Genomic DNA, 27358 nt, shown 5'->3' with positions numbered 1-27358 from the left:
CGTGGAGTCTTCCTGCACGTGCTGGGCGACGCCCTCGGCTCGGTCATCGTGGTGGTCAACGCTCTGATCTTCACCTTTGTGTGGAGGCCGTGCCATGGGGAGGAGACCTGCACTAATCCCTGCTACAACAGCCACTGCTCTGACCACCAGCACACACACTCAGAAGTGCACAGCCTGTCCAACGCCACTGGCGGTGTTGTCTCAGCAGCTGGACCCTGCTGGGTGCTTTACCTGGACCCCACGCTGTGTGTGATAATGGTGGTCATCCTGCTCTACACCACCTTCCCCCTTTTGAAAGAGTCAGCCCTCATCCTGCTCCAGACCGTGCCCAAGCAGATCGACATGCAGAGGCTGGACGGCAAGCTGAGGAGCCTGGAGGGCGTTCTGGCCGTCCACGAGCTGCATATCTGGCAGTTGGCCGGCAGCCGGATCATTGCCACGGCTCACGTCAAGTGCCACGACCCGGCGTCCTACATGGACATAGCCAAGCGCATCAAGAGCTTCTTCCATGATGAAGGCATCCACGCCACCACGGTTCAACCAGAGTTCTCCTCTGACGCCACAGAGTCCAGCGTCTCCGAGTGCGAACTCCCCTGTTATAGCCGGTGTGCCCCGAAGCTCTGCTGTGAGACGAACCGGAAATCTGGATCAGAATCGGAAGCGCTGGTGGGTACAGAGGATTCCTCCAGTCAAGGCACTCCTCAGCAACACACTGTCAGCTGGAATATCCAACAGGAGCCAGAAGCTGCTCTACAGACACACATGGAATCCACAGTCTAAGTCCAGAATGAACACTGAACACTCAAGTTAGCTACATTTTATTGACACTTATGATGGATCCTGTTAAAGCAGCTGTTTTAAAGTAGCCAGTTGCTTCAGAGCAGCTGTTGAGACAAATCTGCTTATGGCAGAAATGTGTTGTACCTCAAAGCCATGTTAGTTTTCTACCTACAGTACTGTATCCACACCTGATTAACAAACGAACAGTATCTAATGTCTGAGAGATCTTCTGTTTATCGAACTGTGCGACGTTTATAAGGACACTGAAAATGTCTATGCAAATAAAATGTGAAAGACACTGAAGGAGAGACACTGTTTTGATGTATGCTGACACTTTTATAGTGTAGTGCAATAATTACCTGTATTATTCTGTAGCTGTAACTTCAAGACATTTGAAGCACTTTATGGCCATAAGGTGAGAGTATTACGTTAGTGCCTTACGCAGTATAAATGTGTACGAATGAAAAGGTTAAGTATTTACACAGTGTATTACTATACTTATTTGTGGTTAAGTATTTGGACACAGTCAGATGGAGTGTCCAGCACGAGCCAGAGGTTGAGTCTGAGTCCACTAAAATGGGGTTAAACTCATCTTTCCTCAGATAACACACACTCAAGGTTTTTTGCATTTGTTGCATTAGCCAGTTGCTCCAAACTGTACAACAATTGTTGAAACAAGGGTCAAATCTGCTTACAGCAGAGTTATGTTTCTGAGAAAGGTTTAACTTAAAGCCATGTTAACGTTCGCCACAGGGCACCCTTTAAAGGTTCTTTGGTTAAGGTTCTTTCATGGACATTCAACAAACCATTTGAAATGACTCCTTAACCCCTGAATGTAGTCCCACACTTCTGCATTACTCTCATAATTATCAGTTTCATTGACCCTAACATTGAACCCTGTGGGATGCCACAAAACATGTTTGCTTTTTACCAGTTTTTTTACCAATTCATAGTAGTCTGCATTAGGATGAAAGACTAATGAAAGAATAATAAACATAAGGTTCAAAAAGTTGAACTGGTTAAATTGTTCTTCTCAATGGTGGAAATGCTCTTGTAGGTGGTTCTTTTAAAAATCTTTTAAAAACATGGTTCTATGTCAACTATTGTTACGAGTCGAGAACCCTTTTTTAGTATTACACTGATTTGTATTGTCATAGCGTGTGCTGCTTAGATATATTCATCATATATATATATATATATATATATATATATATATAGCTTTATAACATATTTTTATAGGAAAACGGCTCAATGCAAACAGAACTTGAACGGATGGAGAATACACTGATTTATTTGACGGATTTACTTTTAAATAGCACAGTCCAGACCAGATTCTGTATTAGGACTGTGAAGGTGTAACGTTAAGGCATATGGAGGACTTTATAGTCACAATGTTAATTCTTTAAGTACTCCATAGTACTACATATTGTAAGTTCTTTATATTCTGTACTGTATCAATAAAAATGTCAAATACTATGCACACTGTTTGCTCATTGCATCATTGTATCATATCCGTTTTAAAGGAGGTCAGTTGGAAGGAGTGCAAAATCAGCTCTCACAACATGGGCCTCCCAGACATTCATTCACCTCTAACTGGTTGTTAATACCTGGAACGATTTCACTTATTCTAAAGCCAAGATGCCAGCCCACATAATCTGATTAACTGTTAACTGCTTGGAGTGACGTTATTTATCGTAGCACAAAACAGCACAGAAATGTATAGTGTATGTATTATGTATGTATGTGGCATTTGAGTAGCCAGTAGTAGTTGTTACACTGAGTTTTCTGCCATCAAGACCACAGAAAAATGTGATATGTGCTCGACAGGGAATGCCTGACTCTCATACTGTATGACATCTTATCCCCCAGCACAGCTGTCCAAACACAGCATGTCTCAAATGGACCTTGACACCATCTACACATTCACGCATCTATTGTGACCCGATATACAAACACTGCGATTACGAGAACTGTTCAAACTCCTCTCTTACAAACATCCACTCTGGTTCAGCCGCCGAGAAACAACAGTGCTGGGATAAAGGGGGAGAACACAGTGTGGTTTAACTTAATGAGGGCAGTGTGATGCAATCACTAATGCAGTGTATGGGGCACTGTGTCAAAAAACAATGGAGAATAGGCCTTATTCAGTTCATGCACAGTCCTCCAATCAATCCTGAGTGATAAGAGACCTAGAGTGATGTCTAACATCATGTACCTCGCGAAAAAAAGATCTGTTTGTAAATTGCAATAGCCACCAGACCCCGTTTTATTTTGCTGTGAGGTGGTACATGCACTTCTCCTGATAGCACTGTGTGAGCGGGAAGCATATGGGGGTTATGTATGCCTCCCTTGTTACAGATTATCATGTGAGAATAGTCCTGAGTACAGCCAGGAGAATTTTATACATCATTTTACAATGGAGTTACTGTGTTCCACCGATGAACAAAAAGACTTCACTGAGAGCAATTTTGTCATCTGCTACAATGACGTGTTGTCCATTTTAAGGGCATAACCCGTTCATAAGATCACGGTGCTTACCCTCCTTCACTCTCTGCATTAACTTTGACCTACTCTTTAGCTGAGTATCGAGTCAATAGTGGATCTCATGTCGTATCTTGATGTAATCACAAGACGTATCTCAGGACTGTTTGCTTTTGCTGCCTTTAGGACAAATACGTTGTTTTTCAAAAGTAAAGCATCATCACTGCAAAAAAAAAAAGGAAATGTGACCAAATTCTTTCATAAAATAGAGTTATAGCCTGGCTAATTTTGGCTTGCTTTGAATAGGTTGATGTATCTTTTCCACTGGCTGCAAAAAAAAACCACAAAAAACCCTGTAAAAAAGTCTGTATCTTTGTCCGTGTGATCTGCTGTAACAATTTTGGAGCAGGGGTTTCTTTCTAGGACGAGGGTAGGCGATGTGGTAATATGTTTATGATACACCATATTTATTGCGATATTTTGATATGCATCTAAAATGCATCAGTAGCAGCTGATTCTTAAAAACTGCTGCCCAAATACTCTCCCATACTGAGCACAGAGAATACTAAAGACCCATCTCTTCCAAGAGTTTTGTGGTCTCCATACCGACTACCATATATAGTAGCATCTAAGGTTAGATGTATGTTTTGGATCCTAGCTCATATAAACTAGCTATGGATATTTTAAACAGTGAGTAAACAGTAAAGCACTTTTGTAAGTCTGCTAAATGCCTATTACTAATAACTATGATTGTTATTTTTTTAAATCTGCTGCACATCATCCAACGTAACAGGACTGATCACACTCTCTGTAATGAAATGTGCGGTTGGTCAGTGTTCTTTAAGCACTGACGATATCCACTAAACGCTCGCTTATATCATGGTACCAAAATGTATCATGGTTTCGATAAAATATCGCCATATTGCCTACCTCTACTGCAAAGCAGACTGTGATAAACGCTAGGTGATGGGTGTTTGGTCAATAGGGTTGATTGATTGTGGCTGGACTGATTAATTGATTGATTGATTGATTGCAGCTTACTTGCTTGACTGAAGGGGGTTGATTGTGCACTTCTTCTTTTTGGACTCAGTTTGCACCCTTAACATGTGAGTTCTTCATGGTCCCTTTGGTAAACACAATGAACTGAAGATTTGAATGCATGGTTCTGCATATACAGTTTTGGATGGAAACGTACATATACTTATTATGGACACAAATGGCTTACATTAAATTTCATGCAGAAATTTATATAGGGTCTAAATGCATACATACTGCACACCTAAAATTTGGTTGAAGGTCCCTTAGCAAGTTGTGCCTTAATAAGACACTTCACCAACATGCTACTGCCAGGTTTGTGGATGAACTTCAGACAGTGACATTGGTGTTCCAACAGCTTCCAGTTAACAACAGGCCATTGCCTTTGTGGTTCTTTGGTTCTTTCGGACCAATTTCCTTTTTTAGCTGATCGTGACACTTAGACCCTGTCTCCCCCTTGTCACCTCAGGTGACTAGTATCTGGATTATATCCTGATAAGATTTCAGGCACTTGTATTTACACTCGCTAGTCAAATGCAGCTCCGGTTAGAAGCTTGGATCAGAAATCTGACTGGCAGCAATTATTACTGGTGTTTCGGTTGTGCTTGGAGGAGTTACAGTTGTTGAATGAGTTTGTGGAGACAGATTAGTTTACACTGCTATAATGTGGCCTAAATGCGAGCACCTCCTGAAGTGGTTTGAGTGATGGGATTGTTATCTGGTTTAAATGAGTCTTGGCTGCGATTAGACCTGCATTCTGATGAAGAGACCAAGCGTAAACAGGCTCTTAGGGTCTGCTTCCAGGCCTTGGCAAAGAGGCTACACCTCCTCATAACTTGTACTTATGTCCAATTGTTTGAACTGATGATATTGAAATCTGCAGTGGTTTAGAACCGGCGCCATCCCTGACTTGTGTAAATCTACAATCGTTCTTCTCAGATCTGTACTAAAAGAAACAGTGCCCCTTTTGCTAAGAGTGTGAATACTTGCTGAACCTTACAGTAGGTGGTGCCATTTCACTCAGCTGTTCTGCAGACATACTGGCAGTCCAGGAATTTGTGACCGGAAATATTTGAATGGAAATGAATCACTATGTGGCACCTTATTTTGAACGTGACCTCAAATACTATAGCAATGAAACAAATACCTTAGATATATTTGTGTAACCTTTTGAAACATGTTTCAAGCGGCACACTGATATAATATAATGATGTTGGTGAACACTAAAGCAATGACTTTGTATTTTAGATGTTAGAGTTGTTAGAGTTCGGTGTCAAAATATTGTGTGGAGGACAATTTAGGGGACAATTTCCATTAAAATAGTTTGAATCAGGATACTCTGCTTCCAGCATCCCTGAATTGGGTTTAGGGAGGCAACAGTGAATGGCGTATTAGTGCCATCTATGGGGCAGGGTGGGTAATGTGCTTAGGTTTTCTCAATATTTCTTGTCATAATTGTCAACTATTACAAGATAATTCTCAGGTCATTTTGCCCATTATAGTAAAAAACAATGTCACTTTTCCCCTCAGGTCCTTTTTTTTTTTTGGGGGGGGGGGGGCACCTTAAGGCCAGACATGGACTGTGCAATCAGAAAATTGGAAATTTTGTTCTTTGGTGATAATAACGTTTGAATAATTTGTTGTGTACAAAGCCTGCGATTTATATGCTGACACTGCAAAAACGTAACCCCTCCCCCACCACTACCAAACACATATATGTGTAATATATCATCAAAATATTAATTTTAAATAATTAAAACTTTAAGGAAGTTGAGGGAGTTCTTCATACTCATCATGGCAAAAAAAGTATTTAGTCAGTCACTGATTGTGAAAGTTCTCCTACTTAGAAAGATGATGGAGGTCTGTAATTTTTATCATAGGTACACTTCAACTATGAGAGACAAAATGAGAAAAAAAAATCCAGGAGTTTAAAGAATTTATTTGTAAATTATGGTGAAAAATAAATATTTGGTCACCCACAAACAAGCAAGATTTCTGGCTCTCACCAACTTGAAGCTCTTCTGTCCACCACTCGATACCTGTATTAATGTTTGACCTTGTTATCTGTATAAAAAACACCTGTCCACAGCCTCAATCAGTCAGACTCCAAACTTAACCATGGCCAAGACCAAAGAGCTATCGAAGGACACCAGGAAGAAAATTGTAGACCTGCACCAGGCTGGGAAGAGTGAATCTACAATAGACAAGCAGGTTGGTGTGAATAGATCAATTGTGATAGCAGTTCACAGAGAATAGCATGAGGTCAGATGAAACCAAAATAGAACTTTGCTGGTAAAAACTCAACTCGTTGTATTTGAAGGAAGAAGAATGCTGAGTTGCCTACTGTGAAGCATGGGGGGGGGGACCTCATGCTTTGGGGCTGTTTTTTGCAAAGGGGACAGGATGACTGATCTGTGTTAAGGGAAGAATGAACGGGGCCATGTATTGTGAGATTTTAAGCTCAAACCTCCTTCCATCAGTGAAAGCATTAAAAGCTGGAACGTGGCTGGGTCTTCCAGCATGACAATGATCCCAAGCACACCGCTCGGGCAACGAAGGAGTGGCTCTGTAAAAAGCATTTCAAGGTTCTGGAGTGGCCTAGTTAATCTCCAGACCTCAACCCCATAGAACATTTTGTGGAGATAGTTAAGAGTCTGTGTTGCCCAGCGACAGCCCCAAAACATCACTGCTCTAGTGGAGATCTGCATGGAGAAATGGGCCAAAATACCAGCTACAGTGTGCGCAAACCTGGTGAAGACTTACAGGAAACGTTTGACCTCTGTCACTGCCAACAAAGGTATTGATTTGAACTTTTGTTATTGACCAAATACTTATTTTCCACCATAATTTACAAATTAAATTCTTTACAAATCCTACCGTGTGATTTCCTGGATTATTTTCTCATTTTGTCTCTCATAGTTGAAGTGTACCTATGATGAAAATTACAGACCTCTCTTATATTTTTAATTAGGAGACCTTGCACAATCAGTGGCTGACTAAATACTTTTTTGCTCCACTGTATTAACCCTAGAACGCTAACGCTGGGTGATTTTCACCCACACAAATTTTGTCATGTGATTTTCATTGTGTTGCTGCTGTCTGAGTTACATGGGACTTTGGGTAGCTTCAGGGCACTCATTGATGTCATTAATGGTATGGTTGATTCCCTCCTCCCATCTGTGGTTTCTTCAAGAGGCATGCGTTTGGGCTATTTTCACCCAGCGTTAGTGATAGAGAGTAACATATTTTATGGGTGGAATTTACCCGATGTTAGTGTTTGTGTGCCGGCCACGTTCTCTGCCCCATTTCATCCACAGCTGTCATCCTGTATCAGGCATTTTTTACTATGGCATGCTAACAAGTGAAAAAAACAAAAACCAAGAGGTGGCCACTGTGTGTGCTATATGGCATGATGAACACTGGTGTGATAAACTCATGGATCATTCACAAGGAGAATGCCATAAGGAGAGGTGACACACCAATGAGAAGGAAGCAGTATATGCAGGCTTTGGCAATGGCACTTATTAAGCCATGGGCAGAGCAGAGACTCCCCTCTTTAAGTCTGTCCCGTCAGCTCAGAATCCTCATCTGCACTGTGTGCAACATCCCTACACCTGGCACTACTGCTAGAGAGGTTGGACCAGTGGCAGCAGAAAGCGGAGGTCCCTTAGTGAGGTGTGCTGACTGCCCCACAGGCTCGGACAGGAAGACCCGACACAGGTGTCATGTCTGCCGTCGACCAGTGTGCCCTCTCCATTACTACCCTGCCTGTACTGACTGCATGTAAGGCATAAGGTAAGTTAGAGTTGTCCCAGAATTTGCATATATTCCTTAATTAGTATAATTGCAATGAATAAATATCAAGTAATCGTATTTTCCAAGAAAATTCATATAATCAAAAGAATTTGGTCATTTTTTCCCTTCTCAAAAAATGCCATTTTGTGTCTCTCTGTCCCACAGTTATCAGTGATGCAGGAAGACTGTGCCTTTACCAGACAGGGCTCACATGTCCCAGGAATAGGGGGACCAAAGACCAAGTTCCCAGCAGCCTAATTTCTTTAGTTAGGACATTACCTGTTAAGGATTTTCCAATAAGTTTTCTGTTTTTTTTTTATAGGGTCATCTATGGTACCTTGATGTTGTATGTTGTAAAATTAAAGAAGGGTTCCAAAACATACAGTGTTGTACTTTTAAAATAAATTGATGAAAACTATATTTTATCTGGAATTTTATACCGGGTAAAATATACCCAACGTTAGTGATGGTGTTACTAATTTTAACGTTAGTGTTCTAGGGTTAATGGAGTGACACAGCTAGCTGGTTAGTATTTAATATTAGCTATGCTAAAGAAAGAATGACAGTTTATTTACTGCTACAGTTAACATATTTACTGCTACAGTTAACGTTAACGTACAATTAACATTCAGTGGTACCAGTACCTGCTATTCTACATTTTGCTGACTGGCACACCTTAACTTTTTTATTTATTTATTTATTTATTTATTTATTTATTTTTGCATACCAGGACTTCTCACAATCTACCTGTATAAATGCACAGGATTTCACAGGGTTAAATACGTCTGTTGATGTCCCGTTTAAGGCCTGCATAAGTGCATTTGAGCTTTACCGGCCCCATCCAAAGTCACATACTTACTATTTCTGTAGCAGAAAAAACTAAAACTACTCAGATCTGAGGTCTGAAATACTGTAACTAGTAGAGATGTGAGCTCTCATGCCCTTTAATGTCCTCTTGTGGACCAGAAAGAGGGCTAATCCTGCAGGTCTTCAGGAGTCTCTCTTTAAGAAGTCCTCCTGCTGAGCTGACGCCCCGCCCTGCTAGGCCGTGAGGGAGGCGTGGTCTTCTCGGCGAGAGCTCTGATTGGTTGGCTGCTCTTGGCAGACTTCTATGCTCTTTCTTCCTCTTGTCAGCATTGACCTCCCAAGATGGCAGGACTGCGAGCTTTCGGTGTTCTGTCCAGGCTTACAGTACGGCACAGATACACACTTTTCCCAGGTATCCATCATTTAAAGACTTTAACTGAAGCTTCTGTTCAGTGCACGACTTTACCGTCTTCGCTCCAGCTCCTCAGCGGGGCTGGGCTGCTAACAGGCTATAGCTAACACATTGGCTAAGTGAGGGTAACGTTGGGAACTGCTGGCTAACTTTAGTGTTGACCCTTAGAGGACTTAACGTTGAATATCGCTTTACTGTTGGGCACTGCTTGGTGTTACAGCACACTTATAACCGCGGAATTAAGTGCATGAGTTGTTCGAGGACTTTAATTAACATAATTAGCCAGGCAGGTTCGCTAACAAGCTGTCATGGTTGGATTTCAGGCGCTAGCCGGTTAGCTAGAACCTTAGAAAGAGGGCAAATGAATGGACGAGTGAATAAATGAGTGAATGAATGAGTGAAACCCTGCTAATCTCTACTGCTTTCGCTGGGATTGTGGTTGTGTTTATAAGAGCTATGAGCATTTGGTTCCAGTTTTGTAGAGCTAGCACTACTTAATGGACTGCAGACTGTTAGCTTGCTTTCTTGCTAACTGCTCCGATTACCGGTTAATTAGTTTCTCGCTTGCTTGCATGGTTAGTGGAAATGAGATTAGACTAATTATGGCTCATAGATCATTTCTTAAGGTTATAAAGAGGTGTCCTACAAAGTCACAGGTCCTGAAAGTTAACGTGGGTGAGAATGTGGGTGAAAGGTCACTGGGTGTCCGCTGTCTGTCAGTGTGTTTGACCCTCCCCCGACACGGTTCCGCCTGCGGTGCACTGTCCTAACCAGCACCGGGTTACACACACTTATTAATAATGACGTAGGGCGTAATCATTTACATTATTGAATTATTTTATTATTGTAATTATTCGACTAATCTTAACGACTAATGTATTGTCTATTCTAAATAGGTTGTGTTTTTTATTAAAATAATTTAACCATAATAATGAAAAAAATATATAGATTTTAAATATTGCATTTAATATTACAAAAACGTTTTCTTTAATCATTTTCCAATAAAAACACACAGTAAACACACATTATTCTGCCAAAATACCTTTTTTCAAGGTAGCCTCTTGAAATGAAGCATCAATGCTTTGCCTTAAATACCAGACTTAAATCGCCCGATTTACAGGCTGTACTGTTAGTCTAATCTGTTCTCTCACTTGTACATGGTAGGGCTGGGTGATATGGTGAAAATCTTATATCACAATATTTAAAAGACATTTTCATGATGCACAATATTTATCATGATAGACGTGACTGCAGATAAAAGGCATCAGAAGTTACAGATTTTTAAACTCTCCCGTAATTAGTACAGTAATTTTGATTGAAAATGTGCTGCACTTTATTCCTATTAAACCAGACTAATTACACTATTTGTAATGAAATGTGTAGTTAATCAGTTTCCTTAAGCACTAGCAAGATCCTCAACAAGCATAGACAAGCCTAGGGTGTATTATGATAACAAAATCATATAAGCCATCTCCACTTTGCTAAGCTCACAGAGCACCACGCTATGGGACAGTTTTCTTTAGCCGCAGCCTGTTCTCCGGAGAAATCCATGCCTGCGTCCCAAACACATACTGGAGAGAGCAAGGCTGCCGATGGCTAGCAGCATGACCTTGATTCGAACCAGCAATCCTCTGATCGTAGTGACTGAGCCTTAGTCCGCTGGACCACTGGGAGCCCTTTTTTTTTTACACAATTTAAGTTTGGGATGAATTAACCAATAAAAAACACATCCATATCCATAAAAATTCACATCCATATCCATAAAAATTCACATCCATATCAATTGAATTTCTCTTTGCCATTTGGGAGAAACACTGGTTTGTGTGTGTGTGTGTGACAGTGATGATATACATGTGATTACACTATATTATTACTATATTATAGTTTATTATATTCTTATATATTATGCTATATATTTCTAACACGTGAATCTGTTTCTGCCTCTTTATTCAAAGATGCCTCCAGAAGAGGCTTCAGTGTTGCCTCCTCCTTAATGGGTAAATATTTGTTGATTATGTTCTTGTTTGTTTGTTTGTTTGTTTGAACTGTTCAGTACTGGTTCAGCTTCTGCTTTTCTGTTCTTCTTGCTCATGTTCGAAATAAATCTTCAATCTTTCTACAGCTCGTACACATGTCAGCTATGAAATTAAGGGGGACGTTGCTGTTGTTTGTGTCAATGACCCGAACTCAAAGGTAAATGTTGCCTCTGCACGTTTCTGTTCCTCATTTAAATTGTGTTTAAATGCAAAGTAATTATTTTTTTCTCTGTATTACAGGTGAACACCCTATCAGTTCAGATGCAGACGGAGATGGCAGAAGTTATGGATGAGATTTGGACCAACAATGCAGTCAGTAGTGCTGTACTGATCTCCTCCAAACCGGGCTGCTTCATTGCAGGGGCTGACATAAAGTCAGTAGTATGTTCCCGTCACATAGATATCATATAACAAATTTTATATTTGAACTCTGAAGCTGTCTTCCATTTTCTAGCTGCTGTTATACTGTATACTGCATCCTGGCTTCATCATTTGAGTTTTCTTTTTCTATTTTTCCTCTTGTAAAAGCATGATCCAGGCCTGTAAGAGTGCAGAAGAAGTCACTTTCCTCTCTCAGGAGGGGCAGAAGATGTTTGAAAAAATTGAGAAGTCTCCCAAGCCTATTGTTGCTGCTATCAATGGATCATGTCTTGGTGGGGGATTGGAGGTAGGTTAGATTTGGAAATATATATGTAATAAGCAGGGAAGCATGATAATATTGCAGTCATATTGGTTTTGGCAGATAATTGCTTAGTACATTTTTTAGCATTGGTCAGATGTTTAGATTTGGTATCTGTGTATCCATTGTGCATTGCATAAGCATTAAAACTGAAAACACAAATATTATTATTATTTATTTCTCAGTAATGAATTAATGTATTAATGTAGATGTTTTCCCAATTTCTACATATCATGATTTTTTTTATGTAACATCATTGGCAGATATGTACATGAAAAATAGCACATGCCAGACAAACGAGTGCCAAATGAATTGAATTGTTCAAGATCGCCTCACTCATTTCTCACCATCCCTACATAATAGTGCGTCCCTAGCATTAAGCTTGTTGCAGACCTCTAATAAGAAAGCAGATGGGCAAATGAAATCAAACGCATCGTGATTCAACCTTTTTTGGCCGCAAAAGGAAAATTCAGGCAGCTTATGTCTATCCAATTTTATTTATTTTACTCCAACATTAGATTTGCTGACTGGATTTCTTTTATCATGACATGCTGGATCATTAGTGAAAATTCCTGTCATTTTAAATATTGAAATAGAATGTATTTTTTTCTCTATCATGCAGCCCTAGTCACAAAGCACTTTCTTTTTATTGTTCGAAAAGTGTCTAAAGTACTCTAGTAGATTTTGGAGTTAGATTATGACTTTTCTGTGCCAGTTCCATAAGAAATGTTTTTGCAGTTTACCAATTCTTCTGATATTCAGAGTTTGTAGATCAGGATTAAGTGCAATGCAGGGTGCCCTCACTAATTTGGTTCTGGAGTAATGATATATCTTGCCTTGACTGTTGAATTGTCTGCCTTTGCTTTTATTGTGTGTGAACAATTAAACATTTTTTTGATTTTCAAACATACTGTATATGTGTATGCCTGTACTCTGAAAAGTCTGGTATTTGCTTTGCTGAAACCACACAGATGAGATTTCATGTGTGGCCTCAGCTTGATTCCGATAGCTCACTCTGTTCATTCTGCTCTGTAGTTTGCCATCGCCTGCCAGTACAGAGTGGCCACGAAGAACAAGAAGACCGTTCTCGGCACTCCCGAGGTCCTGCTGGGTCTTCTGCCTGGTGCCGGCGGAACACAAAGGCTGCCAAAAATGGTCTCTGCTAACTCCGTCACATTTTTATAGAAAGAGTCACGCGTTTAGAGGAGTCTAACTTATTAACTTGAATATACACCGATCAGCCATAACATTAGCACAACCACCTAATAGTGAGTAGGTCCCACTGTGAGTGCTGCTACCATAGCAGATCTGACCATTCGAAACATGGACTCTTGGTATCTGGCACCAAGACGTTAGCATCAGATCCTTTAAGTCCTGTTAGTTGTGAGGTGAGGCCTCCATAGATAGCATCACTGTACCTTACATACCCATGACCCTGTCGCCCAATCACAGGTTGTCCTTTAGTAGGCATTGACCACTGCATACCAAGAACACCCCACAAAACTTTTAGCCATCGCAATTTGGTTTCTTGTCAAAGGTGCTCAGATTCTTACACTTGCCCATTTTTCCTATTTCTAATGCATTACCTTCAAGAACTGACTGTACACTTGCTGCCTAATAAATGCCACCCAATTACAGATACCACTTTAGATAAAGATAATCGGTGATTAGACACTTCTCCTGTCAGTGGTGCTAATGTTATGGCTGATCGGTATAAAATTCTCCTGAAACTCGTGTGCTCTTCTAAATCCTGTCTGACAGATTATACTTCTACACATTATGATCTTCCAACGATGATGTTGGAAAATAACTAACATGTCTTTAACATTAATGTGTTTAATTAGGTTGGACTTCCAGGTGCCTTTGATATGGCGCTAACAGGAAGGAACATCCGTGCAGATAAAGCCAAAAAAATGGGTCTGGTGGATCAGTTGGTCGACACTCTGGGTAATCATTTATTTTATTTTAACATTATTTTAATTTAACATTCTCCTACAATTTTCTGTGATAAGGTTGTGAGGTTATTCTCACAACCAAATAAACAATAAACAATTAAATAATAATTAAAAAATGTATCCCAGGTCCTGGATTGAAGAGCCCAGAGGAGAGAACTATTGAGTACTTGGAGGAAATAGCTGTAGAATGTGCTCGTGGAATTGTCAGCAAGAAAATCCCTCTCACTAAAGAGAAGAACATGATGCAAAGTATGTCTGTTCTTTATTCTTCACCTTTTTTCTTTTTTTCTTTCTCAGTGTTATGCTCTCACATTCTGTCTGGCCAAATGACAAACGCTTATACAGATATTTTGTGTCTTTGCAGAAATACAAGACTATGTGATGAGCTATCCATTTGTGAGAAATCAGATCTACAATACTGTGCAGAAGAAAGTTATGAAACAGACCAAGGGCTTGTATCCTGCGCCCCTGAAGATCATTGAGGTATGCACAGGGTCTTCTAAGATAAAGATGAGTTTTTTTTATGTCACTCTGTTTCATATAACTGAATTAATGGAAAATGCACTACTAGTAAAATGTTTAAGAGAACCACCCACAAGCCTGGTTTGTTTTTTTTTTTGTTGTTTTTTTTCTATTTTGCAATCTTGGCACTTTCTTGACTGGTCAGTTGCTACAAACCAGCTGTAAGTTTTTAACCAATGACTCCTCCTTTTTTAAATGTAGATTATTGTACCAGTCAAATGTTTGGACACACCTTCATTAAATATTTTTCTCCTACATTGTAAATGAATACATCCAGACTATGAAGGAATGCATAAGAAATCATGTAGTAAACTTAAAGTGCTAGACAAACCAAAATACTCTGTGAAGCCTTTAAATGGGCTGTGATCTGGGGTGCAGTTAACTTACGGTTTCTGGGGCTGGTAACTCTGATGAACTTATCTTGTGGAGGAACGCTTGGTCTTTCTTTCCTGAGGCGGTCCTGATGAGAGCCAGTTTTATAATAACATTTGCTGGTCTTTGAAAGTATCCTCACGTGTAGTTGCAAAGTTCTTGAAATATTTAGGATTGACTGACCTTCGTTTCTTAAAGTAATGATGGACTGTAGTTTTTCTTTACTTAGTACTTGAGTAGTTCTTGTTAATATGGATTCGAAAATTACTCAAATAAGGCTATTCACTGTATACCAATTCTACCTCTTCACAACACGACTGATGGTCTTAAACACATTAAGAGGGCTAGAAATTCAAGTAATTAACTCTCGACAAGGTACAGCTGTTAACTGAAAGCCATTCCAGGCGACGTCCTCATAAAGCTGACTGAGAAAATGCCAGGATGTGCAAAACTGTCATCTAAGCAAGAGGTACCTTTGAAGGATCTAAAATATAAAACATTTTTTTGTTTACTAAATAATTACATATGTTGACTTAGTAATAATCTACAATGCAAAACATTTAAATAAGAAAAAAACACAGAATTTAAGGTCCAAACTTCTGACTGGTACTGTTTTTGTTCTCAAAAGCTCTCACCGTTTCCTGTTTACCTCTAAGTCGTTTCAGGTTCTTTACTGGAATTGAATTCCTTAAATGTCAATTAAAAATTAAAAAATGGGCGTGTTCTAAACTTTTCTAACATTCTAAACTGACAGGTGTGCGTCATAAATAATGGGTGACGTGGTTTTAGGTTTTTATGGGACATTTCTCATTGGGAATGTTTTGGGCAGAGAGTCATTTTAACGTCCACTAATTTCTCTTAATTCTTCTTGTAGTGTGTGAAGGCTGGTGTGGAGCAGGGGCCAGATGCAGGATACCTTGCAGAGTCACAGGTAAAGTGCATTCAGTGATCGAATGTGCTTTTCTTTTGTATCTACAAATAGGGTTATTTATTTATTTATTTATTTATTTATTTACTGTTCTATGTTGCAGAATTTTGGCAAATTAGCAATGACCTCCGAATCCAAAGCACTTATTGGACTGTACCATGGCCAAGTCACTTGTAAGAAGAACAGATTTGGAGTTCCCGAAAAGGAGGTTAAGTAAGTGCTTGTACTTGCTCATGGGATTGAGGTCAATTCTGTTTAAGAATAGATTGCTTTTGAAATTGTTCTACTGAACAGCCTTAATTAATGCCTCCATCACCCATAGAACACTGGCCATCTTGGGAGCGGGGCTGATGGGGGCAGGCATTGCTCAGGTGACTGTGGATAAAGGGGTTAACACCATTCTGAAAGACACCACACTGGAGGGACTGAACCGGGGACAGCAACAGGTTTACAAAGGGTGTGTAAGAATGGACTGTGTACCAGTTCACAGACGAGCAGCATAACAACATTTATGTGTTTATTTAATAGAAACCCTGTGCATCTGTGAAGTTGCATTCATTCTGTTTGTCACTCTCAGACTGAATGACAAGACCAAGAAGAAGAGCATTACCTCATTTGAAAGGGACAGCATCCTCTCCCGTCTTTCAGGACAGCTGGACTACGGTGGCTTTCAAAATGCTGATATGGTTATTGAGGCCGTGTTTGAGGATATCGCCATCAAACACAAAGTTATAAAAGAGGTTGAAGCCGTAAGTAGACGTTAAATGGTGAAGTATATTCAATTTAGGTTTTCATAATGTTAAAACATTTTGTGCAATATGTAAAATGTTGATTTTCTTACACATTAGTATTTCAAGTTTTATTACACTAATTATTATTTTTTATCTTCACAGGTTATTCCTCCCCACTGTATATTTGCCTCCAATACATCAGCTCTCCCAATCAAAGACATTGCAGCTGCCAGTAAACGACCAGAGAAGGTAGCGGATGATCTAAACCTCTTGGGGAATTTTGAGGTGTTTTTGGGAGATCTGTCAGACACATACTCTTTCTGTTTGTTTAGGTCATTGGTATGCACTACTTCTCTCCAGTGGACAAAATGCAGCTTTTGGAGATCATTACTACTGACAAAACATCAAAGGACACCACAGCCTCTGCAGTTGCACTTGGCCTAAAACAAGGCAAAATCATTATTGTAGTTGGGGTGAGTTAAAATGTTTGTCAAGTCAAGTTGGATTGACTGACCCTTTTCTTTATTATTTTTAAATAGTTCACAAATTAGAACTGTTACACCCTGCACTACATAGTGTATTACTTTTTTGTGCTGCCAACCTTTCTTATTTAATTGTATTTTCAAAATGATTTAAATTATTTATTTTGCAGGATGGACCTGGGTTCTATACCACCAGATGCTTAGCTCCCATGTTAGCTGAAGCTGTCAGGGTACTGCAGGTATGTGCTTTACTATACATTTGTGTGCATATCAACAGTTATTGTTTCAATAGTCATAATTGTAAAGCGTTTTGCTCGAAACTCAGAAGTAATAAAAAGCATCTTCTGTGAACACAGGAAGGAGTGGACCCCAAGAAGCTGGACTCACTGACTACAGGCTTTGGGTTTCCAGTGGGTGCTGCGACTCTGGCAGATGAAGTGGGCATTGATGTCGCTGCTCATGTGGCTGAGGACTTGGGCAAAGCTTTCGGTCCTAGACTTGGTGGAGGAAATCCTGAACTTCTCAAGACAATGGTGGAGAAAGGGTTCAAAGGTAGTTGAAATCTTGTTGTACTTTGGATTGTGTTCCTTGCACGACGAATGTCGTTATCATGCTCATACTGATTGTTGTTAATAATGTGGCAGGTCGCAAGTCTGGTAAGGGATGCTACGTCTACCAGCCTGGACTCAAAAATAGAGAGGTCAACTTGGAGCTTAATGAGATTCTGGAGTCTTTCAAGCTTACGCCAAACCCTGCAGTGTAAGTGTTCATATCATCCTGAGCTGTGTCCTTAATAATGGTAAAACTGCATTTACCATGGTGTAGTTATTCAATACAATATTTGATGCATGGAAGTTCCATACCGTAGACCTCAAACACTGTTGTCTGTTCATTCAAATGAAGCTATAGCTAAAAACAAGGCTGTAAAACGAGCCAGTTTCAAAATCCTGCAAGGAAACTAAAGCCAGGGAAGCGATTGTGTATTTGTGCTAGGCTAAGTCTCGAGCTGACTGGGGTTTTACCATCGCTCCTCTTCAACGTCTGCTCCCAATGTCTTTAGCTAGCTAACCACACGCCGTGCTAAGAGGACAGCCAATCATAATACTTGGGAATAATTACAAACAAATGATATATTATAATCCATTTTTTTCACAATCCCACCATCCCAAAAGAAAAGTCAGCATGCTTAATTCAAAGCCAAACAGGGCTGTTGCGTAATATATGAGCTTTTTCTTTTTTACCTCCAACCAAGCACATGTTCTACTATTTACATATCAAAGAGAAACTTTAAAATCTGGGACAAGGCTGAACTGTGCATTCCACAGGAGCAGACCCAAACAGTGATGTGCTGTTTATAATGCACAGCAGTATCATTTGAAACTAGGCTACCTGCTGTATGCCAGGCACTGTGTGCACATTCAGGATTTCCTTACAGTTGCAGCATGACTGAATGAAAGGAATGCTGTGAATGTTTTCGGCACGTAATCCTGTGTGATGCAATACCGCCGTCACAACTGATGATTATCTTTTTTATGCTGCAGGACTGGTACAGCACAATATTCAAGTTATTAGTTAAACAATATTACAATACACAGCAAATGGTAACAGCTGCTTCTGTGTAAGGTGACGAATGTAACTGTTTATACACCATTAGATTAAACCAACAGCACAGGATATCCTTAATAGAGCACACAAAACATCAAACACTGCACATAATTACACCGTGTAATAAAGATGATTAAACAAATACAGAAAAAATAAATATTTATTTTCCAGCTGAGCATTTGAAAATGTCTCCTGCTTTCCTCCTACATGATAATGACCATGTTCTCACTATGCAGGTCGTCAGACTCTGACGTGCAGTATAGGCTGGTGTCTCGCTTTGTAAATGAGGCTGTTATGTGCCTACAAGAGGGCATCCTTGCTAACCCGGTGGAGGGCGACATTGGAGCTGTGTTCGGTCTGGGATTCCCCCCATGCCTTGGAGGTGAGCATCACAAAATGTGTAATGAATATATAATTACCAAACCATGAGGCTACATGTACCATTATATACACATACAAATATGGTAGAACTTGCGTTGTGTGAGAAATAAGAAGCAGTTTTGTATTTATTTTTTTTTTATATTTATTCTTCCTCCACAGGTCCTTTCCGCTTTGTGGACACCTTTGGTGCAGACAAATTAGTGGAAAAGATGAGGAGGTTTGAGGAGGTATATGGAAACCAGTTCACTCCATGCCCACTTTTGCTTGACCATGCCAAGGATCCAAGCAAAAGATTTCATAAGTGACCTCATTATGTGCCATTAAAAGTACCTGCAGTATGAATTCTCATTTTCATATTTCAAAGAGAAAACGACCGACTTGGTTTACTTACGGCGAAAGGTTAGAATGTGTTACTATGTGAAAGGAATGTGTCATGTGAAAATAGAGAATTACTATTACTGCTCAAGTAATATTAAAGTAGCCTTTTTACTGAATTATCATCGCGTTTGGGTTGTTTTTGTAAATTTAACATATTTGCTAGTTTTGTATTTCTAATGTAAATGATGGTAGGACCCATGTTGGCTGGGTCCATTCCTGTACATCATAAACATCAGAACAGATTCTAACAAGCAAAACCTGCTGTCTGCTGTAATTCTTGTACCTGCTTGAACATTCGTTTATCTGTGAAGCAACTGCTTGAATGGTTTGGGTTTATCCTGGCACTTGACCAGATATCTCTGGAGAACAATCAAGTGAGAAAATAAATATCAACTGTTTTAAACTGAATTTTGTTTTCTTTAAATATCAAGATTTTTAAAAGCTATATATTTTTCTTAGAATATTTTAATACAAAGTAATACACTGCACATGATCCTGATCTTATCTCATGATCACAACTTTATTTTCTTGTGCTCAAAGTATGAAATGCCATTACTAAGTGACAACGTATCTTGAGGGATCAAATCACCTTTAATATTAAATTTTTTTCAAAGTTGTGATCCTGACAAATCAGCTTATCTCAAGACAATGAGGTAAAACTAGTCAGCTCTAGTAAAGCTAGTTCAAGTGATAAGAATAAATCAACTTACAGTATTTTACCTTCCCAACTGAATCGGAGATCCATTCTGGACTTCTGTACCCTTTAACCAAGTGCTGGGCTGGACTGGTAAGATGCAGAACTGTTTAGAGCTGTGATGTGCTTTATGGAGTATGTTTCATACCTGGCACCAAAATGGCATTTGCATTTGTTGTTTTACCCAGAAAAATATTTTGAGCAGCAAATGCCTCACTTACTTGGAGCTAAACGGTTACACTAGGGGTTCTCTCCGTAGAACGGTCACATGTCCTGCGCTTTAACAGACGTTTGAATGAGTCTCTTTAATGGCCTGATTAAACACAACTGGGGCTGCTGTTTGTGAAAAGTGAGTTTATTGCACTAGAAAACTAACATCAAAAACCCATCCCTCTCTTTAATTGTAATTATACAGAATTTAGAAGGCAGAAATTGATTACTTATTATGATATTACATCACCAGGCTAGTTCATCAAGAAACATCCTATTCATGAGAATGATTTATTTATTCATTCATTTATTTTTAGAGTTATTAAAATGTAAACCAGGGTCGTTTCTTGAGCTAAGCTAAGGTGGACGCAGATCATCCAGGATTTATCCCTTTACAAGAGAAAATAACACACATTCTACCAGGCTAGTCAAGTGTTCAGTCTCAGCTGTTTGATTTTGAATGGTCAGCGTCCACCATAGCAGATGAGCCTGGACTTGACCCTGGCATGAACCAGGATAATTAAACTATCAGTAAAACAAACAATAAAGAAATGTGCAAAATGCATCAGTAAGAAGTTACACAATAAAGCTGTTATTTCAGATTCAAATTGAAAGCCAGCACAAACAAGGTGGCTCAATTAATCCACTCAACACTTAGGATATACTAGTAAGTTCCGTTTAGGAGAGTATTAAGAGAAAATGTAGAAAATGCACCCAAACCAGTAAAGGTCACAAAAAAATAATAATAAATCACTTAGAACCAAACAGTTTCCCATGCTGAAATACCTCTATGGTTAGTATTAAATGTGGCTTTGAAATATCAAGTGTTTCCTAAGCCTATCCTTACCATCACCCAAAATGCCCCCCATTGCGAAGAATGCAGTTTCCAAGATGGCGAAAGTGCTGATGGGGAACAGACAAATGCTGAAACCAACACCTTAAAAAGGACAGAATACAATTTGGGGCATCTGAAGAGCAGCTATTGAACTGCATGTGGTTGTAGCAGGGCATGGTTCTTTGCTGTTCCGTTCACAAACCTAAAGCCTCTTATACGTATTTCTGCAAAGGACCTTTACAACTGGGACTTGAGACAAATCCCTGAAGTGCCCGATCTAAGGCAGATACTATAATACATGGCCAGTGGGCTAGAGCAGCATTTGTCCACTTAACATTCATAACCGGGGTTCTCTGCTTGAGAAGATTTCCTCACGTTTAATCTTCCCAGACAGGGAATAGTTACGTTTATATTTTCAGAACCGAACCAAAATATAAAGTCCTACAAGTATTTCTGTGAATGAAAGCTATGACATCGACTGTCTGTGTGAGTGTGTGGAGAATGCTGACTGAATTCAAATCTGATAAAAGAGACCAAAATAATGTCAATCAGTGCCCCCATAGATAGCGTATGTGTGCTGGGTATCCCTCTTTGTGCAAAAAGGCTCTACCATGGACCAGGCGAGAACTTTAAAGACGCTGCTGCAGATGGTAAGGCACCGTTTTTGTGGTTTCTGAATTTGATAAGGGTTCTCCGTTATATAAAATCATTCTAACAGTTAAAACGCTATCCAATAACCTTACCGTGAACTAAGCTCCCCAATCTCCAAGTGGCATTTAAGGCACGACTAGCGCTCACCGTCACGAATATTAAGTGTTACTTGTCCCTTTCAAACTTGGTTCACATTTTTGTACTATTGTGATTATTTGACTTTCTCCCTTAAGCAGTGCTGTCGTCAGATTATCACTAAAGGTACCAATTGCCTCCATTTGTCCATTTAAATAACTGCAAGTAGGGTTATATTCTTCTTTACGCTTGTAAAACAGTTTGTCAAGTACAGTGAGAGGTAAATGTCTTATCCAGCATAATGGGCGTTTTGGTTAAAGGAATGGTTTTGGGGGGGGGGGGATCAAGTTTACAGAATTTTCCTTGTTTACCCCAAATGTAGCCAGTCAGCCAAGACATGTCTAGTGTCTGAAGCTGGCACAACTAAACCAGCGAATGCCATCCACCGAACGTGTTGTGACTGGCGGACTACATCTGGAGCAAGAGGAACCTTGTGTATATTTGATTTGCTCTGAACCGTTCCTTTAACTAAGTTGTAAGAGATCAATCAGGTGCGGCGTAAATCAGGTGAAGGGATTTGGAAGATCGGCAGAACTAGCTGTTCAACTGCAACACCGGACACCGCCTGCAGAGCCACTTTTGCTGTTCACGTCAACATTTTCACTGGTGGGCTCCTTTCCAGGTGTCTAAAGAAGGGTTAGAAGTTCAGAGAGAAAAGACAAGATAACTATGAAACCATCGTGTTCAGGCACTGTGTACGGAAATCTCTTTTAGCTAGAGCGGATGCAAAACAGCACACTAGAAGTATGGTTGGGATTCAGATGACTAACCTTTCGCAGTATGTCCTCAGCAAGCATTAGGAAAGCTTTTTCGATGTTAATGTTGGCTTTCGCGCTCGTTTCAAAGAACCGAATGTTGTGTTCACAAGCAATCTGGAGGGGGGGGATACTCAATTAGGGGCATTACCCAAAATATTGATGGATATAGATATTCAAACTCAAAGTTTACATAGTATACAGAGGTCAGACGTTTCCATACACTCATTATGAACTTGAAAGTCTTAAGGGACTCTGAGAAGGTCATTCTAAAGGTTTTACATTAACCTGCTTTATCCATTCCACAACTACCTTTGATGTGTGTTTGGGGTCATTATCCTGTGGGAACACCCAACTGTGCTCAAGTTCCAACCATCAAGCTGATGGTTCAATCATTAATCATTATTCCATCCACTTTGTGCAGTGTACCAGCTCCACTTGTAGCAAACCAGCCCTAAAGCATGATGCTACCACCACCATGCTTAACAGCTGGGGCTAAATTCTTCTCCTCCAAAACATATATCAGACAAACAACTCGATGTGTGTCTCATAAGACCATAAAACATCCCTCTAGAAGGCTTTCTCTTCGTCTACTAAGTCTACTTGTCAGCTGCAAAGGTAGAGCTTGAAGGTGTTGAAGGCTTCGGGTAGGCAGGCACTCAGTCCACGCAGATGTAAAATTTGCTTGACTGTAGACAGGGACACTGGTGTTCCAGCAGCTTCCAGTTCAGGGCAGGTTTTGGTGTTTTGGTGGTTACTGGCCTTGTTCTGACCATCTGAACTAATCTAAACAATCTGCATTTGTTTTGAAATGGCTAAGAGACATTCCTGGCTGATCTTAGTCTGTGATTATCCTTAACAGATCTGCACTGAGCTTCTAGGACTTTTCTAGTGTACTGTGTGTTGGTCAATCCCATGAGTGCTGTCAAATTAAACCCTTTGGAGCACAGAGAAGCTACCAGCTGTTGTCATTCTTAACAGAAAGTGAAAGGACATTTGGGAATTTTCAGCACCCCTGAACTAATAACGAAGGGGTTTATGTAGATTTTTAATGTTGTGTTAATTTCAGAAAACAATACATTTAATTCTTGCCAATAATGAAGGCACGTAAACTTCCAACCACAAGTGTACATCTCCTAGATATCGTCACTTAATTTTTGAATACAGTGAGCAAACGTATTACCTGCTCTCCCTTTGCTTTAGGTACCACGCGCATGTCCTCCATATCACACTTGTTACCAAGCAGCATTCTCTCCACATCCTCATTTGCATGCTAAGGATATAATCAAGAGGTACATTCAAACACAGCAGTATCTATTGTGATCAGCTGTTTTCTGAAAATTAGCAAGTACTGTATATAATGAACACTGCTATATTTCCCCAAAACATGCATGTGTCCCCACCCATTATTTGTAAAAATATCATCATTATCAATCATTACATTACCATCATTAAACTGATGATTAAACATGATTAAACTGCGATCTGATCCACCGCAAGAAATTCTATTAGCCCAACTGGGCTAGGTTTCGCCCGAGAATGATTCTCTAATGGTTGTGCGAGCATCACAACTAACACTCTCTCTATCTGTTAAGCTCATCGTTAAGATGATTTTTGGGCGACAGAATGATGATTCGTTACACACCTCCTCAATGTTACGCAGCCATTTGCTGATGTTCTCAAAGCTTTTGGCGTTAGTGATGTCATACACCAACATGATCCCCATGGCTCCCCTGTAGTACGAAGTGGTGATGGTGTGAAATCGCTCCTGCCCAGCAGTGTCCCTGAGGAGCAACCATTTAAAAATGGGAAAATGAACACACTACGATTAAACATCCATTTTCAGATGAAGAGTTTTTGACTCTCTTTGTTAATAAAACAAGATGTTTAAGACGTTTCTGCAGATTTGTGGTGACTACCCACCATATCTGAAGTTTGATCCTCTTGCCTTGCAGCTCAACTGTCTTGATTTTGAAGTCTATTCCTGAAAAGTCAAGAGCATAAACGTTGACACAGACACCACTAGACTTCACCATAAGCTCCACAGTGGCTCCATTAAACCTTTTGTTTAAGGTTTAAAGTATAGATGAAGATTGAGTTAAACACCGAGGATGAGTTAAGGTTCAGGGCAGGGCTAGGCAGGGCTGGGCTGGGCTGGGCTGGGGTGAGGTGAGCGAGCGTACACCAGCCCTGGGGAATCACAAGGGCAGACACACACGTTAGTGGGAACACCCGGTCCCGCGTTTCTTACCGATTGTGGAGATGAACGTCGTATTAAAGGCGTCGTCCGAGAAGCGGAACAGGACACAGGTCTTCCCAACTCCTGAGTCTCCAATCAGCAGGAGTTTGAACAACAGATCATAGGTCTTCTTAGCCATTTGGCATGGAGCGTCAAAGCAGACCCCTCTTAAATCAACGTGTCCGAGTAAAGGGAGTCTTTAATGCTAAAATCTAAACAAGCTATCGCCCGGATCTCATACTAGCCGAGTGTGCTAATAAAGGCTAGCTCGGTGCTGCTGCTGTCAAAGTTTGTTAGCTTGCTAGCTAGCACTAGTTTAGCTGTTAGCCACAGTAGGGCCACTCGGAAAACAGAAGGAGCTGGCTAGCTGGCTCAGGAAGCAGCGCCTAACACGAGGACAGCGGCGATATTCTGTCGGAAAACACTCAGGAGCTCAAACCGGTTCTGTTCAAAACAAGAGATTAAAGCCCTTTACACCAAAACCTGCTACGACCCAGACCCGTCATCCACCTCGGAACAATCGGACTCCGCGCATGCGCACACTGATCTGAGGCTGTGAGGAAGGATGTCCGGTCAGCCTTGATCAATTAGTCATGACAGAATTTCACACGTTGCTTCACTCAGACCCTGTCGCCTACTCTACTCTACAATCCTCTACTCTACTGTACTCTACTCTACTGTACTCTACTCTACAATCCTCTACTCTACTGTACTCTACTCTACTGTACTCTACTCTACAATCCTCTACTCTACTGTACTCTACTCTACTGTACTCTACTCTACTGTACTCTACTCTACAATCCTCTACTCTACAATCCTCTACTCTACTGTACTCTACTGTACTCTACTCTACAATCCTCTACTCTACTGTACTCTACAATCTTCTACTCTACTGTACTCTACTCTACTGTACTCTACAATCCTCTACTCTACTGTACTCTACAATCTTCTACTCTACTGTACTCTACTCTACTGTACTCTACAATCCTCTACTCTACTGTACTCTACTCTACTGTACTCTACTCTACAATCCTCTACTCTACAATACTCTACTCTACTGTACTCTACTCTACTGTACTCTACAATCCTCTACTCTACTGTACTCTACTCTACTGTACTCTACTCTACAATCCTCTACTCTACAATACTCTACTCTACAATCCTCTACTCTACTGTACTCTACTCTACAATACTCTACTCTACTGTACTCTACTCTACAATCCTCTACTCTACAATCCTCTACTCTACTGTACTCTACTGTACTCTACTCTACAATCCTCTACTCTACTGTACTCTACAATCTTCTACTCTACTGTACTCTACTCTACTGTACTCTACAATCCTCTACTCTACTGTACTCTACAATCTTCTACTCTACTGTACTCTACTGTACTCTACTCTACAATCCTCTACTCTACTGTACTCTACTCTACTGTACTCTACTCTACAATCCTCTACTCTACAATACTCTACTCTACTGTACTCTACTCTACTGTACTCTACTCTACAATCCTCTACTCTACTGTACTCTACTCTACAATCCTCTACTCTACTGTACTCTACTCTACTGTACTCTACTCTACAATACTCTACTCTACTGTACTCTACTCTACAATCCTCTACTGTACTCTACTCTACAATCCTCTACTCTACTGTACTCTACTCTACTGTACTCTACTCTACAATCCTCTACTCTACTGTACTCTACTCTACTGTACTCTACTCTACAATACTCTACTCTACAATCCTCTACTCTACTGTACTCTACTCTACTGTACTCTACAATCCTCTACTGTACTCTACTCTACAATCCTCTACTCTACTGTACTCTACTGTACTCTACTCTACTGTACTCTACAATACTCTACTCTACTATACTCTACTCTACTGTACTCTACTCTACTGTACTCTACTATACTCTACTGTACTCTACTCTACAATACTCTACTCTACTGTACTCTACTCTACAATCCTCTACTCTACTGTACTCTACTCTACAATACTCTACTCTACTCTACAATACTCTACAATCCTCTACTCTACTGTACTCTACTCTACAATACTCTACTGTACTCTACTCTACAATCCTCTACTCTACTCTACAATACTCTACTCTACAATCCTCTACTCTACTGTACTCTACTCTACTGTACTCTACTCTACAATACTCTACTGTACTCTACTCTACTGTACTCTACTCTATATTACTATACTGTACTCTACTCTATATTACTATACTCTACTCTACTCTACAATACTCTACTGTACTCTACCCTACTCTACAATACTCTACTGTACTCTACTCTACAATACTCTACTGTAGAAAGCTAATCATCCAGACTAACTGTAAACAACAACAAATAATATAATGTAAATAATGTGCTAATTCATTCATTCATTTTTGTAAAAACACACAGTTATAAGAATTTGATATTTGACTAATCAGTTTGAACATGTCAT

General features: G+C 40.0%; 3 protein-coding genes across 3 annotated transcripts in view; 2 read left to right on the top strand and 1 right to left on the bottom strand.

Moving 5' to 3' along the window:
* slc30a1b (solute carrier family 30 member 1b) overlaps window positions 1–1935 on the top strand; it is a 3645-nt gene extending 1710 nt beyond the window's left edge. The window contains exon 2 of the mRNA XM_072689606.1: window positions 1–1935. This exon is cut by the window's left edge and continues 98 nt beyond it. Within this exon, the coding sequence (XP_072545707.1) occupies window positions 1–780 (780 nt within the window). The 3' untranslated portion in view covers window positions 781–1935.
* A 7288-nt stretch (window positions 1936–9223) lies between these two features.
* On the top strand, window positions 9224–19787 carry hadhab (hydroxyacyl-CoA dehydrogenase trifunctional multienzyme complex subunit alpha b). Its single transcript, XM_072689601.1, has 20 exons — window positions 9224–9310; window positions 11266–11307; window positions 11433–11503; window positions 11587–11720; window positions 11875–12013; window positions 13061–13180; window positions 13870–13972; window positions 14107–14229; window positions 14345–14463; window positions 15749–15805; window positions 15906–16015; window positions 16125–16259; window positions 16380–16551; window positions 16696–16782; window positions 16866–17006; window positions 17186–17254; window positions 17372–17567; window positions 17660–17774; window positions 18857–19002; window positions 19161–19787. Exons 1-20 carry the CDS (start codon window positions 9241–9243, stop codon window positions 19304–19306), a joined length of 2295 nt encoding a protein of 764 aa, XP_072545702.1. The 5' UTR covers window positions 9224–9240; the 3' UTR covers window positions 19307–19787.
* A 625-nt stretch (window positions 19788–20412) lies between these two features.
* LOC140564289 (ras-related protein Rab-10-like) lies at window positions 20413–25423 on the bottom strand. The gene is made up of 6 exons (XM_072689598.1): window positions 24911–25423; window positions 24583–24643; window positions 24305–24443; window positions 23843–23932; window positions 22675–22776; window positions 20413–22530 (listed from the first exon to the last, which is right to left on the bottom strand). Exons 1-6 carry the CDS (start codon window positions 25035–25037, stop codon window positions 22447–22449), a joined length of 603 nt encoding a protein of 200 aa, XP_072545699.1. The 5' UTR covers window positions 25038–25423; the 3' UTR covers window positions 20413–22446.
* Window positions 25424–27358: the final 1935 nt, after the last annotated feature.

The sequence above is a fragment of the Salminus brasiliensis genome, chromosome 10 (assembly GCF_030463535.1).
Source record: "Salminus brasiliensis chromosome 10, fSalBra1.hap2, whole genome shotgun sequence".
NCBI lineage: Eukaryota > Metazoa > Chordata > Actinopteri > Characiformes > Bryconidae > Salminus > Salminus brasiliensis.
This window is presented reverse-complemented; position numbering and strand designations above follow the sequence as displayed.

Excerpts from the sequence above, each read along its gene's own strand:
- hadhab (XM_072689601.1), top strand. The coding sequence starts at position 9,241 with ATGGCAGGACTGCGAGCTTTCGGTGTTCTGTCCAGGCTTACAGTACGG. Across the intron at positions 16,260-16,379 it reads CAGCAACAGGTTTACAAAGG|ACTGAATGACAAGACCAAGA; the intron begins GTGTGTAAGAAT and ends TGTCACTCTCAG. Across the intron at positions 19,003-19,160 it reads ATTCCCCCCATGCCTTGGAG|GTCCTTTCCGCTTTGTGGAC; the intron begins GTGAGCATCACA and ends CTTCCTCCACAG.
- LOC140564289 (XM_072689598.1), bottom strand. The coding sequence starts at position 25,037 with ATGGCTAAGAAGACCTATGATCTGTTGTTCAAACTCCTGCTGATTGGA. Across the intron at positions 24,644-24,910 it reads GACGTTCATCTCCACAATCG|GAATAGACTTCAAAATCAAG; the intron begins GTAAGAAACGCG and ends TTGACTTTTCAG. Across the intron at positions 22,777-23,842 it reads CTAAAGCAAAGGGAGAGCAG|ATTGCTTGTGAACACAACAT; the intron begins GTAATACGTTTG and ends CCCCCCCTCCAG.